General features: G+C 42.5%; 1 protein-coding gene across 2 annotated transcripts; it reads right to left on the minus strand.

Annotated features, from left to right (window-relative positions):
- Nucleotides 1–1013: 1013 nt before the first annotated feature.
- Nucleotides 1014–16520, minus strand: LOC135115863 (mucin-3B-like). 2 transcript variants are annotated; one of them, XM_064032919.1, is made up of 5 exons: nucleotides 15969–16520; nucleotides 15721–15811; nucleotides 2391–6664; nucleotides 1983–2228; nucleotides 1014–1851 (listed from the first exon to the last, which is right to left on the minus strand). In XM_064032919.1, exons 3-5 carry the CDS (start codon nucleotides 6518–6520, stop codon nucleotides 1272–1274), a joined length of 4956 nt encoding a protein of 1651 aa, XP_063888989.1. In that variant the 5' UTR covers nucleotides 6521–6664; nucleotides 15721–15811; nucleotides 15969–16520; the 3' UTR covers nucleotides 1014–1271. The 2 variants fall into 2 exon arrangements, with proteins under 2 accessions (XP_063888989.1, XP_063889000.1); XM_064032930.1 differs by lacking the exons at nucleotides 15721–15811; nucleotides 15969–16520 and adding an exon at nucleotides 12323–13192.
- Between the last annotated feature and the right edge of the window lie 44 nt (nucleotides 16521–16564).

Raw genomic sequence — 16564 nt, forward strand, 5'->3', positions numbered from 1 at the left:
TTTTTCCTTTTCCTTTGTCAGTAAAACCATAAAGTGATAAAAGTAATAAGCTAATATTTTCATGAAAGCCTGTAATTTGGATTTTTCTGAGAAGTCCATACAGATAGCCAGCTGTTAAAGAGTATTACCATTTGTCACAGTTTTGCAGTCTTGATTATAGTAATTCCCTTAAACAAATTATGTATTTCTGTATGTCATCATTATCAGTGAACATAATTTCATCTCACTTTTCCATGTAAAGCAGAAAAATAACAGCCAGGAAAGGATTGTGCACTCTGTATCATATTGCTTTGCATAATATACTGTGAGAGTCTATATGATAATATATTAAAGAGAATACCTTTTCTGCCATACATTATAAGCATATAGGGATACTGCTAGATTATACTGCATAGTTTTAAAGTATTCATCTATCTTTTATCACTCATTACCATGAAAATGAAAATTAATGTGTGTGTGTGTGTGTGTGTGTGTGTGTGTGTGTGTGTGTGTGTGTTCTTAAATATGTATTGATGTGGAGCTTAACATAAATATGTTATAACATATATCAATAATGAACAATGATGGTGAATTAAAGTCTAGTCTTGTCTTTTCTGGCAGTGATAAAGAAAAACATCAAGCATACTTGTATCTTGAACAGTTGTAAAAAATAATTCCATTGGGGATTATGATCTCTTTCTTATATGTGATGCTCCATGATTTCTCATTGGCTAAATATGTTAGCATATCCAATTTTCAAAATCGAGAATATCTTTAGGGATATCTTTACTGCTTAACAATCAAAGGACATTGTTAAGTATAACATGTAATGATCATATCCTTGAATATTACATTTAAATAATACTTTAAATAGATGTAAATTTTATAAATACAAAGCCAATAACAGAATGGTATGTAGAAACTATAAAAAGATTGTAATGTGCTGTTGAAGAATCAAATATATCCCACATCTGCATACATTTTGCAGGTATTGTATATTTTATTGTAGCTTAAGGATAATTATATACCCTTAGTCAAAGCAACATTTTATTTTATCTTATTATTGGATGTTATAAGGCAAATCAGTCAGTCAGGTTAACATTAAGACAGTTATCCATTACATACTTTGAAACTCAGGTAAGAGTAAGGCACAGCTGGTTTGTTCAAAGTGGTTTTACCTGTGCTTTGTGGGTTCAATAGTTATGTAGTCTCTGAGTGGAACAGAACTACTTAAGTTACTGAGTTTAGCAACATCATAATGCAAGCTGTGATGGAGATGAACATAAAATTATCTATTTTTCCTGCAGAAGACCTACTAGGTCTGAAAGTGCTGCTTTGGTCTTGTGTAACACCACCACCTGCCCTGCTAACCCTTCCTGTACTGATTCCACCACGTACTCTAACTCCTGTGGAGTGGCAGGAGGAGGATAAGATACTAGCTGATCATTACTTTCACACAGCTGGTCCAGAGGGGCTGCTACCACTTTGCGACTCTTGCCTTGTCGCCACAGTGCCACTAGTCTCAGTTCGTCATCATGCTGCAGGTCAGACAACATTGGTGTGGTGACACGACTGCAGCTCATATTTGAGGGATTTCCCTCACAGCCACCTGTCCTGTCCAGAGTCTTTAGACCTCTTTGGCCTACCATGGGGGAACCTGACAAGGCGGGAGGACAAGGGGTGACACTCCTGCTCCTCCCTGCCCTGCTGCGGGGCCTCAGGTGCCACAGATTGTCCACATGGGAATCAAGCTTGGCAGCAGCTGTGGGGAAAGTGAGGGAACTGCTTTGTACCAAACACCCACACACCACACCCCAGTGAGCTTTGTGGCCACTTTTTAGACCAGGCTGATGGTTTCTCTCCGCATCATACCTAAGATGTTAAGGACAATTCAGAGAAACAGTGCTCCATTACTTAAACTATTTAACTTTAAATTAGTATATTTCACTTTCATGTATTGATTCCCAGTAACCCTTCCCCACATACATAGCTCAAAAGGATACGGGACCAGTATAAGGTCACCCTGCAGCAGAAGCTGGAGAAGGGTGGCAGGACTGCTGAGCACATCCCGCCTCACCTCTGCTTGCAGCCCTGTTACAGTTTTTTCTGCTAACTGTGCCAGTGCTGTTGTGCTGAACATCTCGCCATGCCGTGTGACACCCAGTGCCCTCCCTGTTTCCAGCATCTCCTCCACCTCCACGGTCTGAGGGAACACCTGTGAAGCCATGCTGAGTGCCACCAGTCCACATCTGCCAAAAGGGAAGGAAAGTAAGGGTAGCACATTAATTATCTGTCAACTATCCACAATCACTTGGTGCCTGCAGAACAGCTATCACGAACAATTTGCATTAAGGGAAACAATAGATCTTTGTATGTACCTAAGTTGGGGAAGAATACTGATTGCTACTCACTGGGGTCCCTGCTGGATGACAGGTCGCAGCTGAGTGTACACAGACAAGGTGTCCTCATATTCTGCTAGAAAGCCCCAGTCTTTCGCTGCACTGAAGGTGACTCTCACCTCTTCTTCAGGTGTTGGGAGTGGGAGGTCAGAGCGTACCACCACCATCTTTCCATATGGGGACGTGGTGATGAGGGGGGATTTTGCTGCCTTCTCCACATTAGGTCCTGGAGTACATGGGGGCAGCGGGGGATAGGGTGGAGGAGCATGCGGGGGAGGTGGGATGAGGGGCAGGGAAGAGGCATTGGCAACATCTATTGCTTGGGAGTTTGACATTGGAGATGAGGTAATGATGCTGGAAATCTTAGGTGGCAGCAGGGTTGCTACTTCATCTACTGGAGGTGTTGGCAGGTCAGGATCTGAGGAAGGAGCACTACTTTGGTTAGTATGTGAAGCAGCCATACATGAGCCAGGAAGGGCAGCCTTTTGCTGTGGACAGAGAGGGGAAGACTGTTCACTCTTGCCTGGGGTAGAAGAGTGTGTTGAAGGACTTAGGAATATGTGTGAGGGAGGAGGTGGAAGAGGTAGTGGAGGAGCAACTTCATCTGATTCAACAGGAGGAGGGGGAGGAGGTGGGGGTGGCAAGTCCTCATCTTCCTGCTCGTCTTCTGGGGGAGGTGGAAGGGTCGGGGGATCTTCACTGCCACTGCGGGAGAGTGATTGAGGTACTGATGGGTGCTGCTGGGAGATGGCTAATGAGTCTGGTGGTGAAAATGTTTGGGAAGTGACACCTTCTCTTATGGGAGAACCCAAGTGGGGACTTTTGGGGAGGACAGGTGACTGTGGATTTGAGGATTCCTCTGGTACAGGAGTGAGTGCAGGCTGTGGAGTGACACAAGAGGAAAAAGGGAGTGGAGGCAGTGGTGGTCCCCTGCTACACTCAGGCAAGAGAGGGGCACTGGGACGGGGAGGGGGTGGTGGTGAGGACCTGCGTACAGAAGTGGATCTGGGTGGTGCGGGTGGGGGGCTAGGCTGCCGAGATGCTCCAGGAGGGATGTTAATGGGCACGAGCATGTACTGCCGCACTGGGGGTTGCGGGGGTGTTAGATGTGACCTGGGAGTGTTGTGGCAGGAGCGAGGAGGTGGTGTTGGAGGGGTCCTGGGACGGGGTGCTGGCGAGGGTGAAGGCTGACCATCCAGGAGGCTGCCGGGTTTAGGAGAAGAACACAGTGAGGGGAGAGGCATCCCACACTCCAAATCAGTTAAATGGGAACCTAAAAGGACTTTTTCCTTAGAGGCAGATTCACTGTTGTCATTCATAAATAAAGTCATGTTAGTATAGTCATCAGAAATGGCAGATGAAGGAAAAGGGTCTGGATGAGGCATGTCCCAGGGTGTGAGGGACACACTACAATCAGAGTTTTCAGTATTAGTGGTTAATGAGGGATGTAGGGAAGAAACACATTTGGATTGGTTGCTGGAATATTCACTCATACATGCATGTGATGACACAATGGGTGTTGGAGGAAAAGTGTGCGATGACAAGGTAGTTATGGTGGAAGTTGGATGAGGTGGTGAAACATGAAAATGGGAAGATTTTACGAGATGGCAATCTTCCACTTTCAGTTCCTCAGGGTCTCTATCCTGGGCATCTTTAACATTAGGAATCTTACTTAGTGTAGGAGTGTGAGTCACACCCTGGTCAACCATGCTCAGTACAGAGACCGGTACAGTATGTGGAAGGTCTAGGGGCCTTGAGGTTGCAGAGGCTGGAAGGTCAGCTGATATGTTCTCCAAATCCATGACCATTGCATCAAGAAGATCCATGGCTCCTTTAGGTGACAATGATGATGCTTGTGCTGCTCTACAAGACTCAAGTTCAGAGGAAGCTTGACTGCAGCATGTGGATGTTGGTGCTCCATTGGATGGAGATAAAGTGTCTCTTACAGTGTGACTAACAGGATTTGTCTTGGGAGAAAGGTATAAGGTATCACTGCAAGATATGCCAGAGGATGATGGAGTGATGCTGTAAGTACCAGAGGGCACGGGGGATGAGTGTGATGATAACATCTCCAACATGTTCTCTTGACATTCAGTATTTCTTTTAAACACCTCTGCATCAGGCTGAATGGTGCAAACTTTTATACTTTGGGTTTCTATACTTTTTACCTCAGGTCTGCTCTCACCCACATCTTCTTTATTCTCCAACTGTGCTTCATGACCATTTTCAAGATCTAGGTAACTAATATTTCCATTCACATCCTTCATAACATGGTTGTCATCATTCTCTCTGCATATCATCACATCACCAACTCCTCCATTGTGGTTCTCTTCTTTTTGCACATTACTATCACTTCCACCTTGTTCTTGTTCATCAGCTGATTCTTTATTTTCCTCTCCATCGGTGTTAGAGTCTTTCATTTCTTCTTCCTTTTCCACCACACTACTCCTCTGCACCACTGCTACTTGAATTACTTGATCAGAGAATTGCCCATTTTCTTGTGAGGCTGTGCTGTGAGACACTCCAAGACTTCCTATTTTCTCATCACAGCTAGTTCTTTGTAAAGAAGAGTTGACATCTAGGTCCAGTTGAGTTGACTCAGAGAGTATATTTACGCTGGCCGAGTTCTCTTTAGTGCAATTCATGCATTGATCAGTAGCCTGAGAAGAGAAAGGCTGGGATGCAAGTAGATCAGAAGAGTGACTTTGTGGAGAGAGAGTGAAACCATGGCAGGGAGAAGAGTTGTGCTCAAGTTGGTCTGTCTGTGGTATGGGAGCAACAGATAACAACAGAGATGAAAACTCTCCATTAGCTGTTGGTAAGGATTTTAATGAAACTATATTTAGGGATCCAGTAGGATCTGGGTTCATGGGGGATTCAGATTTAGACAAATATGGGAGTAGAGAAGAAGGGAGAGGAGACTGAACAGGTGTGGTTGCAGGACTTGCAAAATGAGGCGTGAGGTTATCTGATGGCATAGGTGTGACAATACTGGAACCTGTAAAGGATGCTGCCTCACTTTCAGCTGTAATGTAAGCTGTGTCTGCAGCTGAAGAGTCATTAGCTTTTGTCCTTACAATGGATGCATCCTCTAGCTGGGAGTCCACTTCTGTTGAGAATGACCATGTGTCTGTTGTAAGAGAACCAAAGCCTGATGACACTGAGTCCAGGTCAGTAGGAAGGGAGGGTATTGAGGGTATATCAGTGGAGAGTGGTGATGCCATTATTGCTGGACCAGCAGTGTCAGTGGTGGAGCGAGAAATTTCACTGGGAACAAAGCTTCCATCCTCACTCTTGATAGATTCCATTCGTCTGTATGGTTCAGGTGTTTGTGTTGAGGAACCTTGGTGTTCTGACTTTGAAGCCACAAAGAGGGAGGAAAGCAATGGATTAGGTGACAGTGAAGTATCCTGGAAAGTGCCCATGAGCACTGATGCTTGTGATAAAAGTTCTGAAGTGTTTGAGTAAAACATGTATTCATGACTGGCACTAAGGAAACTTGGAGTGAGTGAGACATCACGGGAGGGAGTTATGCTGTCAATGCTGACTTGAGAGGATAGTGTGACAGCATCAGTGGAGAGCGGTGACACACGTAGGTCATGGGGAGGAAGTGAAGACAAATCTGAGTCTTGTGCTTGAAAGTCAGCCGCTGTCAGTGTTGATGATGACACAAAACTGACAGTAGAGCAGGTGTCTACTGAATTATCCTCGCAGTCAGGAGAATCCTCAGTCGACTTAGAATGGAGACCCATCATGTCACTGAAGGTGGTGACATTGTGTGGAGAGGATGAGACTTCAGACATGTGACGCATTGGCGGAGTTGGTGGAGGGGGAGGGGAAGGTCGAGGAGGAGGGTGAACTGGTGGTGGAGGAGATGAAGGAAAGATGTCAGGTGTAGAAAAGAAACCAGGAGGAAGTTTTGGATCATATTCTGATTTGATTTCTGGGGATGGTGGATCGTAACAGCACATGTAACAAGGAGAAGCCATCTCCTGCCAAAGTGTGAGGGGTGGTGGAGGGGGAAGGTCAGCTGCAGGGAGTTCAGAGGTGGAATATGAGGGTGGGTGTGGTGGGGGAGAAGGAGATAGATTTGGGAAGACTTCAGAAGAGGATGGTAAGTGAGAAGTGGGTGAGGCTTCCATGAGATGAGATGAATTGATGTGTGGAAGAACCCTAGATTTCTGGAGATTTCTAGGAGGTGGAATTGGGGGTCGGATTGGATGGTTGCTGGGGACGGCGAGAAGCTGAGCAGTGGGAATGCTTCCCACAGCCAGTCATTCTACCATCTGGGGCGAGAGAACACCACAGCATTACTAGACTGCCCCACCTGGCACACACACACACACACACACACACACACACATCAAATGAATATTTACATACATTCCGCACAAACACATCACAGGAATACAACACAGATCGTGGAATAGTTATTATACAGCAGAAAGTTGTTGGCACATCAAATACAGCAGCAGAATGAGGAAGGCACCTACACTAAAGTAAAATTTGGCTGATTTAGTAGGCACTGCTCTCTCTCTCTCTCTCTCTCTCTCTCTCTCTCTCTCTCTCTTCCACAAAGAATAGTTGAATTACTGTTTCCGCAGTGTATAAGGAACACCATTACTTCTAAATCCGGCATGATTTAGCTGAGCACTAATAAAGTATACTCAACTTATTTATCTATCTAATTTTAGTTGTTCTTTTACTATCCGTTTCACACACACACACACACACACACACACACAGAGAGAGAGAGAGAGAGAGAGAGAGAGATTTAGTGGCAAGATAGAGGCTCGATCCCCGGCTGCTCTTTCTCATAACTTAACCCTACAGATAATTTTTTTTTAAGTTTAGAGAGAGAGAGATAGAGAGAGAGAGAGAATACATCAGCTACATTTATGGATGGGAACTATGTATTGAAGTTTGAGTAAGTAAGTTAGCTGTTTGCATAGACCCTCTGCAATCTCTATTCTAACGAAGTCTGATTCACTGCAAAAATTGTACTTAACAAAAATACAGTAGTAGTAGTAGTAGTAGTAGTAGTAGTAGTAGTAGTGTCATCAAGAATTATCACAAGTGGGCCAACATACACTGCAGGCCGGCCACATTTCCTGCTTCTGTTTCTGCTTCCTACCTATGAAATTAATTCTTTCAAGAGAGATTTCAAGACACTCATTCAATTTTGTTGGTTCTTTCGTTTAGGGGCTGGCACCTCGATGGGATTTTATTTATTTTTTTTTTCTGACTTTTCATATTCTAGGTTAGTGCCCTTGCATTAAAAAAAAAAATGGTATGCTAATTCTTCCCCAAACATGACATACAATTTATTTTTGAAGTCCATGACCCGTGTCTGAAGCGCCTCTACAGTCTTTTAATTAAAGATTATTTTCAAATACCATAAAGTTCTCCCACAGCTAATCCTACACAAGAGTTAATCGCTCACTTAAAATCATAACTGAAAATCGTGATAACTTCCACTGCAGTCTGAAATAATAATAATAATAATAATAATAATAATAATAATAATAATAATAATAAGAAGAAGAAGAAGAAGAAGAAGAAGAAGAAGAAGAAGAAGAAGAAGAAGAAGAAGAAGAAGAAGAAGAAGATTAGACACAAACTAAGGATACGGTCCATGCAATACCATTGTGACAAAAACAGCAACAAATTCTTTGGATATTTGATGAGTTTGCATCGTGATTAGTTTATACAGTTAACAATGAAGAAATAGGTACCAAAATTTAGTAGACATTAAAATTTCTGGTGTGTGTGTGTGTGTGTGTGTGTGTGTGTGTGTGTGTGTGTGTGTGTGTGCCAGATTGCTGTCTGGCCCAAAAGCAGATGTTTACAAGCACCCGTCTGGGGCGCACTTCCCCGGCGATGATGTCATGCAAACATCGTTAAGAAAATGTTTTTACATAGCCCGTGTAATACATAGTTACATTCTCTCTCTCTCTCTCTCTCTCTCTCTCTCTCTCTCTCTCTCTCTCTCTCTCTCTCTCTCTCTCAGTAGGGAGGGCGAGTCCAGTGCTATCACAGCTGCTGTAGTAACTAGCATGGTATCCTTTGGTGCTATAACGGGAAGAAAAGTCAAGTAACTGTTGTGGCATAGATACATTGTCGTTCCAGCTATGAATGACTCAAAGAACGCATTTAAGTGTATATAGTAAACAAGGAGCTAGAGGATGTTTTCTCTCATATAGAGATCCACAGATGTATCAGAGCTGCGATTTGCTTAAAGAAGAAAAAAAAAAAGAAGAATAGTCGAGGTTATAATTCACGCCTTGTCTCATTGCAGAAATACGTTAGGGAAGAGGGATGTCTCCAGTCACATCATTCTGTTTCTTTTACTAGTCTTTGCGAACAGAAAATACAGTGGTGGTATTCTTCCAACTCAGCTGAGGACTTTGCGACCGTCATAGAATACTACTACAACTGCTTATACTACTACTACTACTACTACTACTACTACTACTACTACTACTACTACTACTACTACTATTTATTATTATTATTATTATTATTATTATTATTAATATTGTTGTTGTTGTTTTGTTGTTGTTATTATAGAACTTGATCTAGATGCATCTCATCTAAACTGGCTGATTAACTGGGAACACATCCTTGTTTTATGTACAATGGTCACCCTGGTAAATACGGAAAATTATGTGTACGTACATGTCTTACGCAGATTAGTCGACATGGATAAACACTTCAATGTGATTTCTGCTTAGTCTATTATTATTATTATTATATCAGCAGAGTACCTCGAATATATGGCGCCCATAGCAGATTCTCTCTCTCTCTCTCTCTCTCTCTCTCTCTCTCTCTCTCTCTCCAGAACAACGTCCACAAAATTATTAAGTTATACAAATGTTGCATGCACTAAGTTCGCCGTGCTACGCATGCGCGGGGTGTACCAGTGCAAAGCGTCACAGCACATGCGCGGCGTGTAATGAGGAAGACTTTCAGTAATACATGATGGCACAAATATATAAACCTGTGGCTCTTAAAAAATCGTTTGCTCACTCAGAAAAATGCTTCCTCTTGTCTCCAGAGTGCCAAACCTAAGGTGAAATTATATGATAGGCATGACTGGAGGTAAGCGGACTGGATCTTCCCGCGACATCCGACAACTCTAGTGTTGCGTGAGTATTGCGTGCACCTGTGCACTACGTTCAACGCATGCGCACCGTAAACAGATATACCATTGCTGTGCATTGAGCGATGAAGACACCCAGCAATACTATTCAGGATCAGCAAAAGAATATTTACTGGTAGTTCTTGTATGATTGCTCACTGACAAAGATGCATTTTCTTGCTTTATATTCTAAAGTGCCAAACCGACAATAAAATCTTGCATTAAGGAGCCATGAGCAACAGACAATGGAAGGTGATGTCTGGCTGTGGCAACTCCTTGAGTATAAAGTTGCTATCAGCTGCTATGTGACCAAAATTATTCACAACAAACTAGTTCTACATACCAAATAAATAAACTTCTAATAGAAAATTTGTCTGAATATGAATTATTTATTTCTTTAATGGAAATAACGCATTGATTAAAAAAAAAAAAAAAACAAGAGTGAAGAACAGCAAACTTCTAATAAGCTTTTAGTAACGATAAGTACACTTCCGAATCACCATTGTTTCTCAAACCGATGGAGGGGAGGAGGGGGCCTGCCCAGTCCCAAGGACGCGGAAATACGCACAAGGGAGAGGGGGCGTGAGGAGAACACAGGGACCAGTGGTGAAATCATCAGCCCCAAAAATAATTGTTCAAAAGGTGTATAATGAAATTATTTCATGAGTGCACCCGTGCAAAGCAGCATCTCGCTGAAATAGTCTACTGAAACCATATAATTCATGTAATCAGTTTTTCATTCCGGTATCATGAGAATTCGAAATATTATGTATGTGCCGTGTCTTCATAATTCATATTTTGTTGTTTCATTTGTTTTAATTCAAGCAATGATTTTGATTTCCTAAATAGTGTCAATACATACATAAAATATAAAAATGTATAATTTTACATGAACATAATAAGGGGGAAGGGGCATGCGAATCTATTTGAAACAAAAAGAGGCGTTATGTAAGATGGTAATTTGGGAACCGCTATTTCAGACAAACAGACAGAAAGTGACCTTGCGGTTCTTGTCGCCAGGGACGAACCGACCCTCCCCCCCTTCTCCTTGCACTCCCCTTAGTAGCTATGCTCGTAGTAGTAGTAGTAGTAGTAGTAGTAGTAGTAGTAGTAGTAGTAGCAGCCTGTCTAAAATGTGATTCAGAAACGCGGTAAATGTAGATTAATCGGATACGTAAGAAGTAGCGGCACTTTCAATATAATTTTTGATTTTGACAGTCATAAAATGAGACTGGCAGTATGAAAAGAATTGTTCTTTGAAATGCACTGCAGATAAATAAAGACAGTTTGTAGACCGTACAAAATTAAAAGAAAGCGTGCTATAGAAGAATGAGACATACGTAATATACTGTAAGTATATACTATAGTATCTGAGCTTGTATGGCACGCATTGTGCGTGTGTGTGTGTGAATATTTGCTAAGAATAAAGGCGCAATACACACAGAAATTCAAATTGTTCTTCATCCCTGCTCTTTGAAGGGTGGGCCACTAGAGGAAAACCCTTAGAAGTACAGCAATGGTGCTATTTTTAGTGTGTCCATGCTCGTGCCATTCTTGACACCTCCCTCGTCCCGCTCGCCACACACACACACACACACACACACACACACACACACACACAGAGAGAGAGAGAGAGAGAGAGAGAGAGCACTTGTGGAAATAAGTAAGATATGAGAAGGAAACCGCCTGGCGGAGTTATTTGTGGGCGTTTCAGTGTATTAGACCGACGCCTCCTGCGCTCCCAAGTCGCCAACGCCAGACTCTCTTCCTTTAACTAAGTTAGTGAGCCCGTCTCTCGGTCCCGCATGGCTCGTCTTTGTGCTACGATCCTTATGTATACAATGGTAAGATGAATCCAGCAACATAACACTCATTATTGTTAGGCATATGTATACAGCAGCGGAAAAAAACAAAAAAAACGACTTATGAGGAAAATATGAGAAATGTGAAGCCGCGAGTTGAACGAACAGTCAGCCATGGATTGGACAGAGCAAGGAATAACAGTTCTGCATGACAGAACTGAATGAAGAGTTATTATGTTGCATGAATGGAAACGCGGCCTCGATGACGTGAAGGGGCGGGTTTCTTCATTTGGCCTAGTCAGAGGATCGGTTGAGGTGTAAGGAAAGAAATGGGATATGTTATGTTGCAGCAACCTAATAAACTACGTCTGTTACTTGACTCTGCTGCGGAAATTGCCGGATATGACACACAGCTGGTCCCTGAGCACTGTTATGTGGTTGATGTTTGGTTCTCTCCCGTAGATTATAGGTATGAATAAAGTGATTAAAGAATCTCTTGAGCTGCCTAACGGACGACGTCGTTCTGTACGTGAGAGTGATGCCTTTCCCTTCAAACTCGTCCTTTCGGCCACCAGCCGCCCATTGTACCATAGAGTTAGTAGACCCCAAAGAAATGCATGTCTTGTTTCGGTTGTGGCTTTAAGATGGATCCCATCCTGTTTGTGTTCCTACCTCTCTCGCTACCGCTATCGACGCCGCTCAATCTTGCAGCCCCATATCCTTCTCCCTTATCCTTTTGGCATCGTCACCCTCCCTCGCGAGTGGCGCACACCTTCGCATGACTCCCGCGACAAACGACAGACGCACCACTCAGGAGTTTTATAATAATAATAATATTATTGTCATCATAATCATCATCATCATCATCATCATCATTATTATTGTTATTATTATTATTATTATTATTATTATTATTATTATTATTATTGTTGTTGTTGTTGTTGTTGTTGTTGTTGTTGCTGTTGTTGTTGTAGATCGTTATAATATTTCACTTTACATACTTCTGCATAGATGGTGGAGGAGACGGCGGCATGGCAGTGATGATGGTGATGACGGCTGTGCTGGAGAGGATGATGGAGGTGATGGCGTTGGTGTTGGTGGTGGTTTTGGTGGCGAGGAAGATGGTATGACGCACTGAGGGTATTAATGGAGTCTCAGGTACTGCGTCACTGTCTATTTTAATACGGACACACCTTCCCTCCGCGGTGGTCAGGCCGCCTCACACCACCTGGCTGTGTTTATACATAGGCTAACCAGTGACCATGTCAGTCTTACTCCGTGTATGGGTGTGGCTGTACACGTGAAGCCCCGTACCACTTGACCGGATCGTGGCATACGTTAAATAATTAATAAAAGCCCGTCATTCTCAAACGCTTTGTTCTCTAATCATGACCATTTTCAGAACCCAAAGATAAATAGCCTAGGAGTGTTCTTATTTATTTATTTATTTATTTACTTGTTTCTTTTCACTGATGCTGTAGAAATCTTGTTAAATTACCACAAGGATCGTGAAAACTGTTAAAGGACTGATATTCTTAAACGCTTTGTTCTCTCAATTATTAGGACTATTCAAGACCAAGGGATAATTAGTGTGTGTGTGTGTGTGTGTGTGTGTGTGTGTTTCTGTTGATGTAGAATCCTTATGACCACTAAGACCATGAAAACACCCTTCCACTACACCAAGTTGAATGTATGAGAGGACGAGATGTTTAGGAATGCATCTTTAAGTAGGTATTGGCCTGGCATTTTAGTACACTGGCAGAGGGCAGGTTATGCTGATTAGTCTGAGGTATTTGTGTATCGTGCAGACATGGCCGAGCTTCGTTAGATGACCCTACAGTGGTTCCCGTAAAACGGTCTTCATGGAAATTATCCCCACGCCAGTCATATTATTCCTTTTTCGGCGACAACTTGATAGAGGCGAAAATACCTCGCTATTTACAGGAAGACCTCACGACAATTTCTAGTTGAAAAGTGTAGACTGTATCAGTAAATCCAACTTTACTGCTGTGAAAAAAAAATACATATATATATATATATATATATATATATATATATATATATATATATATATATATATATATATATATATATATATATATATATATATATATATATATATATATATTGACAAATAAACGCTTTTGGTGGTATAAATACGTAAGCTGCCCATATTTCCTCCAGTCAGAGCCTAACACTCAGTGACTCTTCTGTTCATTAATCTCAAATTTGCTCTAATAGGCTCTTCAAGCTCTTCTTAGTTATCTCTCCCATACCTCTCTCCCTTCCTCCCTGCCATGCACGCCACGCTGACGCCTTCCTCGCATACTTTGCTTGCACACAAATCACACCCTTTTCGCCCTGACACATGTTCAGTGATATATATATTTTTTTTCTAGTTTGGCAGTTAATCTTTCAATACGAAAAAAAAAGTGAATGTGGTTTTTAATTGTATGTCACGTTTGTAAAGGAAGGAAGTTTACGTAGGTAAGAGAGAGAGAGAGAGAGAGAGAGAGAGAGAGAGAGAGAGAGAGAGAGAGAGAGAGAGAGAGAGAGAGAGAGAGAGAGCGCTGGGGAAGACGTTGTTTCTTTGTGGTGTGTGACAGTACTCGCGTCACTCCTTTTTTGGCGGCCAGAATACCACATGGCGTACTCCTTTCCTCTTGTACTTCACCACCAGTCTTGAGAGTCACGTATTGGACTCATAAGTTCAAAGCTGAGAGCTCACATAGACAGATCTATGGGCAACGCTAATACTAGAGCCTCTCACACCCGAGACCACATTCGTTTGCCTATGGAGGACCAGAACTGCTCGCACATCAATGAACACCGTTGCCAAAGTGAGCTGGCCACGAATTTTTGCCTACCAAGTGACAGGCAAGGACTTCACAACATGTATCTACTGAGAGAGAGAGAGAGAGAGAGAGAGAGAGAGAGAGAGAGAGAGAGAGAGAGAGAGAGAGAGAGAGAGAGAGAGAGAGAACGAGTTTTCGTAATAATACGTTTCTCCGGTGATAAAAAAAAAAAGGCGTTATTTTTCTAACACCTGTCAAGGGTTATGGCATTATTAACTCTCTCTCTCTCTCTCTCTCTCTCTCTCTCTCTCTCTCTCTCTCTCTCTCTCTCTCTCTCTCTCTCTCTGCGTGATTTTGCTTTCTCTTCACACATGTGACGGATTATTATATTATAACTTTCTACCAGACAAATTATAGATGCGTTGTAAGGACCAATGTGGCACACCAGCATATGTCCCTTTATGTGTATTTTGAATAAGTTTTATATGTGTTATTCAGCATTAGCTGTGTAATGGCCTCGCGACACAACCAGCTTACGGAAAAAGCTCACGCGATCTTTGGACAGGAATAACCAAAACAGGGAGGTCACCATCCTTCGGCTTAACGTTCCGTACCACTTGTGTCCACTACATACTTGCTGCTGGATGAACAAGGGCTACACATTAGGGACCACTTGCCTGTGTGTGTGTGTGTGTGTGTGTGTGTGTGTGTGTGTGTGTGCTAATTTCAGATAGGTGCTAGCATATAGATAATACTGAGGTTATTTTTGGGAAGTGTAAGGATGATACAGTCACTTAGATCAAGAGCCAAAATTGGTGGCTCTTGCAAATCTGGCAGATGTCATGTTTGATCACCGCCCCTCCCCGTCCACCTCTACTGCCACTCGTCTACCTGTACTGCTTGGCAACTACGTAGTATACTTGGCCACGAGAACTGCTGACCCCGATCCTGGTACTATTATCTTGCCAGTAGTATTCATCCCGTGCAATGAATACTGCCACAAAACTATTTACAAATTTTCGTGGCTGAATTTTTTTTTTTTTTTATCTATTTATTTTATTTATCTATTTTTTTTTTTTTTATTACTCCTGCTTCGCACTGTTCTGATAGATGATAGGTACTTTATATTAATGAGATGAGTACATGTGTGTATTACTTCAACACTGTTGAAATATATTACACATACAGGCGCGCGCGTTCCGAAATTTTTGTAGAAAGCTCAGCTCACAACTGAGGAGGCGTTCGACTCGGAGCGGCAAAGCAGATGGGTGAATCTCTAAATATGTAGCTCCTGTTCACTTGGTAACAAGTAGTTAAAGGATGTAAGCCGAAAGACTGTAACCTCGCTGTCCCGGTGTGTGTGTGTGTGTGTGTGTAAGTGGTCTCCTGCCCGAAGATAAGTTACCATGAGCGTTGAGCTTTTTCGTAAGGGAACGGCAGGTTGTCGCGAAACCAGCAGACGACCGTGGGTGAAAACACACACGCACATAGCAAAATGAGTGAACATTTGTTGTTGGTTTTCTTTTTATATAACTTATTGTATATCCTAAACATATCGTAATATACGTCGCAGCAAGAAGCTGCCCACACAGCAGGCGTCTTACCTGTGCTGCATCTGGGGGCAGTTGACCGGCGCACGCGGAACTCTTCAAGGGAAGGCGAGGGGTTTCGCTGCACGATCGACTCACCAACTGTCTGGAAAACAAAGCGAGAGCAGCGTTTAGGTAATCACGATCTGCTTCTCTTGATTCGACGACTGTTTTTTTTTTAATAACTATTGTCTAAAACGTCGTACACATGCCAGTATGGTGAAAATTACCACTTGTAATGTTGGAAAAAAAAAATCACTCACCTGTGGGGCTCGGTATGGAGAGACGCGGCGGGTACTCTTCCCCACGAAGCTATTTCCACCACTGGGTAGTGGCACTGGCACTGGCAGTGGTAGCGCCCCTGTCTGAGCCTTGAGGCTCCGCCTTCAGCTCAGGCTCCGCAGACGCAACCAAAATAACCCTGATTATAGCACTTGCATTTTACACTTTACAACTGAGGCCACTAAATAACCGATAATACTCGCATTTTGGTAAAATATTATGACTGGTTTTCACGTTCTCTTCATTACAAATAAAAACTGATCTTTTTGTTTTCTTTATTAACTTGTAAATTTGAATTTCGTGCAGTAATATAAACATAAAATACCTAAGTATACGTATTCCCCCACGCCCCCTTGCTCTTGCCCCCCTTCATTGTTTACCTCGATCAGCTGATCCTATCCGAACATCTGACAATGACTTGACTTTACCGTACATTAAATATCGCTTCAAGGTATTTGTGTTATCACTATACTGTTCCTTCATACATAGAACCAAATATAATTAGATAACTTAATTTATAGTTTGAGATTGCAATCATTATTTTGATGCATTTATTAATACCATACACTGGGGTCGA

This window comes from Scylla paramamosain, chromosome 3, assembly GCF_035594125.1.
Source record: "Scylla paramamosain isolate STU-SP2022 chromosome 3, ASM3559412v1, whole genome shotgun sequence".
NCBI classification, from domain to species: Eukaryota; Metazoa; Arthropoda; class Malacostraca; order Decapoda; family Portunidae; genus Scylla; species Scylla paramamosain.

Excerpts from the sequence above, each read along its gene's own strand:
- LOC135115863 (XM_064032919.1), bottom strand. The coding sequence starts at position 6,520 with ATGGAAGCCTCACCCACTTCTCACTTACCATCCTCTTCTGAAGTCTTC. Across the intron at positions 2,229-2,390 it reads GTCATCCAGCAGGGACCCCA|ATGTGGACTGGTGGCACTCA; the intron begins GTGAGTAGCAAT and ends CCCTTTTGGCAG. Across the intron at positions 1,852-1,982 it reads GGTGACCTTATACTGGTCCC|GTATGATGCGGAGAGAAACC; the intron begins GTATCCTTTTGA and ends TTAACATCTTAG.